The 4711-nt window shown below is 52.3% G+C and overlaps 1 protein-coding gene across 1 annotated transcript in view; it reads right to left on the bottom strand.

Moving 5' to 3' along the window:
• LOC135528667 (neurobeachin-like) overlaps window positions 1–3617 on the bottom strand; it is a gene marked incomplete at both ends in the record, with an annotated part of 6984 nt that extends 3367 nt beyond the window's left edge. The window contains one exon of the mRNA XM_064957780.1: window positions 3477–3617. Within this exon, the coding sequence (XP_064813852.1) occupies window positions 3477–3617 (141 nt within the window). The remainder of the gene's footprint in view (window positions 1–3476) is intronic.
• Window positions 3618–4711: the final 1094 nt, after the last annotated feature.

Genomic DNA, 4711 nt, shown 5'->3' on the forward strand with positions numbered 1-4711 from the left:
TACACTCTAACCACTAGGCTACCTGCCCCCCCTACACTCTAACCACTAGACTACCTGCCCCCCTACACTCTAACCACTAGGCTACCTGCCCCCCCTACACTCTAACCACTAGGCTACCTGCCCCCCCTACACTCTAACCACTAGACTACCTGCCCCCCTACACTCTAACCACTAGGCTACCTGCCCCCCCCTACACTCTAACCACTAGGCTACCTGCCCCCCCCTACACTCTAACCACTAGACTACCTGCCCCCCCCCTACACTCTAACCACTAGGCTACCTGCCCCCCCCCTACACTCTAACCACTAGACTACCTACCACCTCTACACTCTAACCACTAGACTACCTGCCCCCCCTACACTCTAACCACTAGGCTACCTGCCCCCCTACACTCTAACCACTAGGCTACCTGCCCCCCTACACTCTAACCACTAGACTACCTGCCCCTCCTACACTCTAACCACTAGACTACCTGCCCCCTACACTCTAACCACTAGGCTACCTGCACCCCCCTACACTCTAACCACTAGACTACCTGCCCCCTACACTCTAACCACTAGGCTACCTGCCCCCCTACACTCTAACCACTAGACTACCTGCCGCCCCTACACTCTAACCACTAGGCTACCTGCCCCTACACTCTAACCACTAGGCTACCTGCCCCCCCCTACACTCTAACCACTAGACTACCTGCCCTCCCCCTACACTCTAACCACTAGACTACCTGTCTCCCCTACACTCTAACCACTAGGCTACCTGCCCCCTACACTCTAACCACTAGGCTACCTGCCCCCCTACACACTCTAACCACTAGGCTACCTGCCCCCCCCCCTACACTCTAACCACTAGACTACCTGCCCCCTACACTCTAACCACTAGGCTACCTGCCCCCCTACACTCTAACCACTAGGCTACCTGCCCCCTACCTACACTCTAACCACTAGGGCTACCTGCCCCCCCTACACTCTAACCACTAGACTACCTGCCCCCCCCTACACTCTAACCACTAGACTACCTGCCCCTCCTACACTCTAACCACTAGACTACCTGCCCCCCCCCCTACACTCTAACCACTAGGCGACCTGCCTGCCCCGAGAGAGAGAGAGAGAGAGAGAGAGCGAGAGAGAGAGAGAGACAGAGACAGAGAGAGAGAGAGACAGAGAGAGAGAGACAGAGAGAGAGAGAGAGAGAGGCAGAGAGAGAGAGAGAGAGAGAGGCGTGTGTAGCTTGTTGGCCAATCAGAAGTCATCAATGCGGCTACAGTTATAGAGCCTCCGTGTGGGGTAAAACTAAGCAGATTTATAATTAATGGAAGATGGAATTAATATGACAGAATTTAAAAGTTAAAGGAGAAGCTACAACGCTACAACGACCAAGAGCCAACCACTCGACTGCTACTTTATATTCTGAATGGTGTTGTGGGTAACTATGCAGGACCAAAAAGCATGTGCCTCAATTAGCCTGGCTAGCTAGTTCACGAGCTTCTCCCGGTTTGAAGCAGTCATGGCAGGTGATATTGGATGATAAATGACCTAGCTATGGCGGCCAGTCGACCATAGTGTGAGTCGGCTGGGTTGGATGCTGTCTCTCGTCCCTCCCTCCCTCCTCCCTGTTCCCTGTCACTCGCCACACTAGACTACAAACACAGCACGGCCCCACGCAACGTATACCACTGGCCACCCCTTTCTACTTCCTCTCCCTCGTGCTTTATCAGGTCTGGTTAATAAACTATGCTTAAAAATGGACTTTTCTGCTACTTCCTCGGAACAGACAGGAACGGGTTTGGATCTAACCAGGTCTATAGGGAACGGCTCTACTTTTCCTCGGATCCACTCGGGAACAGGTCTCTATATTGTAAAAATGTATTTATGCACATTGGGTTGGATATTTTATTTTTACCTTTATTTTACTAGGCAAGTCAGTTAAGAACAAACTGCCTGTTCAGGGGCAGAACGACAGATTTGTACCTTGTCAGCTTGGGGATTTGAACTTGCAACCTTCGGTTACTAGTCCAACGCTCTAACCAATAGGCTACACTGCCGCCCCAGGTCCATTTCCAGTTCCAACTATTTGGACCTCGTGAAGGCCTCTAATGCAGAGCGGCACCAGAATTACAATAAAAACATGTTTTACCTTTTGTCGTTAATAAATCCAATGTGAAACGTGATAATTATCCTTAACTAGCGTTGAAAATGTTGATCCATTCTTCTCTAATTACAAATCTCGGACACTGGAATACGTTTCTGAGTGATAGAGGGAGGGGCCTCAGGGGGAGTGGGAGGGGCAGGCAGACACTGGAATACATTTCTGAGTGATAGAGGGAGGGGCCTCAGGGGAGGGGAGGGGCAGGCAGACACTGGAATACATTTCTGAGTGATAGAGGGAGGGGCTTCAGAAGGAGGGGGAGGGGCAGCAGACACTGGAATACGTTTCTGAGTGACAGAGGGAGGGGCCTCAGGAGGAAGGGGAGGGGCAGGCACGAGGAATACGTTTCTGAGTGACAGAGGGAGGGGCCTCAGGAGGAGGGGGAGGGGCAGGCAGGCACTAGAATACTTTTCTGAGTGATAGAGGGAGGGGCTTCAGGAGGAGGGGGAGGGCAGGCAGACACTGGAATACGTTTCTGAGTGACAGAGGGAGGGGCCTCAGGAGGAAGGGGAGGGGCAGGCACGAGAATACGTTTCTGAGTGACAGAGGGAGGGGCCTCAGGAGGAGGGGGAGGGGCAGGCAGGCACTAGAATACTTTTCTGAGTGATAGAGGGAGGGGCTTCAGGAGGAGGGGGAGGGGCAGGCAGACACTGGAATACGTTTCTGAGTGATAGAGGGAGGGGCCTCAGGAAGAGGGGGAGGGGCAGCAGACACTGGAATACATTTCTGAGTGATAGAGGGAGGGGCTTCAGAAGGAGGGGGAGGGGCAGCAGACACTGGAATACATTTCTGAGTGATAGAGGGAGGGGCTTCAGGAGGAGGGGGAGGGGAAGCAGACACTGGAATACGTTTCTGAGTGACACAGGGAGGGGCCTCAGGAGGAAGGGGGAGGGGCAGGCACGAGAATACGTTTCTTGAGTGACAGAGGGAGGGGCCTCAGGAGGAGGGGGAGGGGCAGGCAGACACTAGAATACGTTTCTGAGTGATAGAGGGAGGGGCTTTAGGAGGAGGGGGAGGGGCAGGCAGACACTGGAATACATTTCATGAGTGATAGAGGAGAGGGCCTTCAGGAGGAGGGGGAGGGGCAGGCAGACACTGGAATACGTTTCTGAGTGACAGAGGGAGGGGCATCAGAAGGAAGGGGAGGGGCTTCACATAGCCTCATTGTTGTGTGTTTTTTTGTGGGAGAATAAAATCACACCGGTTCCCAAGCTTTTAAAATAATGGTTCTGTTCCGCGAACACGACAGATTACTTTTGTTTGCGGTTCTGATTGCGTTCCTCTAAAAAATGTAATTATTTCCCTGTTTTGGCGCGTGTGTGTGTACTCACTATCCGCAGCATCCAGAGCAGTGTGGTGTTAGCGGTAGAGTAGAGGGAGCCGTAGTGGTGCGGGTGGCGTTCCGTCCTCCTCCCAGGTATCATAGCGCTCTGCAGAGAACACCGCCGCTTTGGGTGCAACGCACCGATTGGCTGCAGGGAGTCACACACAATTTGGAAAAAGAGCTGAAACTAACACAGAATCTGTTTCTATTGCATCTTACAGGTGAAGAGCTGGCTAGCTGAGTAGAACACCTGTTTAGAGTAGAACACCTGTTTAGAGTAGAACACCTGTTTAGAGTAGAACACCTGGTTAGAGTAGAACACCTGGTTAGAGTAGAACACCTGGTTAGAGTAGAACACCTGGTTAGAGTAGAACACCAGTTTAGAGTAGAACACCTGGTTAGGAGAGGTGCTGGCTAGCAGAGTAGAACAAAAGGGTTAGGAGAGGTGCTGGCTAGCAGAGTAGAACACCTGGTTAGGAGAGGTACTGGCTAGCAGAGTAGAACACCTGGTTAGGAGAGGTACTGGCTAGCAGAGTAGAACACCTGTTTAGGAGAGGTGCTGGCTAGCAGAGTAGAACACCTGGTTAGGAGAGGTACTGGCTAGCAGAGTAGAACACCTGGTTAGGAGAGGTACTAGCAAGCAGAGTAGAACACCTGGTTAGGAGAGGTGCTGGCTAGCAGAGTAGAACACCTGGTTAGGAGAGGTACTGGCTAGCAGAGTAGAACACCTGGTTAGGAGAGGTACTGGCAAGCAGAGTAGAACACCTGGTTAGGAGAGGTACTAGCAAGCAGAGTAGAACACCTGGTTAGGAGAGGTACTGGCTAGCAGAGTAGAACACCTGGTTAGGAGAGGTGCTGGCTAGAGGAGTAGAACACCTGGTTAGGAGAGGTGCTGGCTAGCAGAGTAGAACAAAAGGGTTAGGAGAGGTGCTGGCTAGCAGAGTAGAACACCTGGTTAGGAGAGGTACTGGCTAGCAGAGTAGAACACCTGGTTAGGAGAGGTACTGGCTAGCAGAGTAGAACACCTGTTTAGGAGAGGTGCTGGCTAGCAGAGTAGAACAAAAGGGTTAGGAGAGGTGCTGGCTAGCAGAGTAGAACACCTGGTTAGGAGAGGTGCTAGCAAGCAGAGTAGAACAAAAGGGTTAGGAGAGGTGCTGGCTAGCAGAGTAGAACACCTGGTTAGGAGAGGTGCTGGCTAGCAGAGTAGAACAAAAGGGTTAGGAGAGGTACTGGCTAGCAGAG

This window comes from Oncorhynchus masou, unplaced genomic scaffold (genome assembly GCF_036934945.1).
Source record: "Oncorhynchus masou masou isolate Uvic2021 unplaced genomic scaffold, UVic_Omas_1.1 unplaced_scaffold_10066, whole genome shotgun sequence".
NCBI lineage: Eukaryota > Metazoa > Chordata > Actinopteri > Salmoniformes > Salmonidae > Oncorhynchus > Oncorhynchus masou.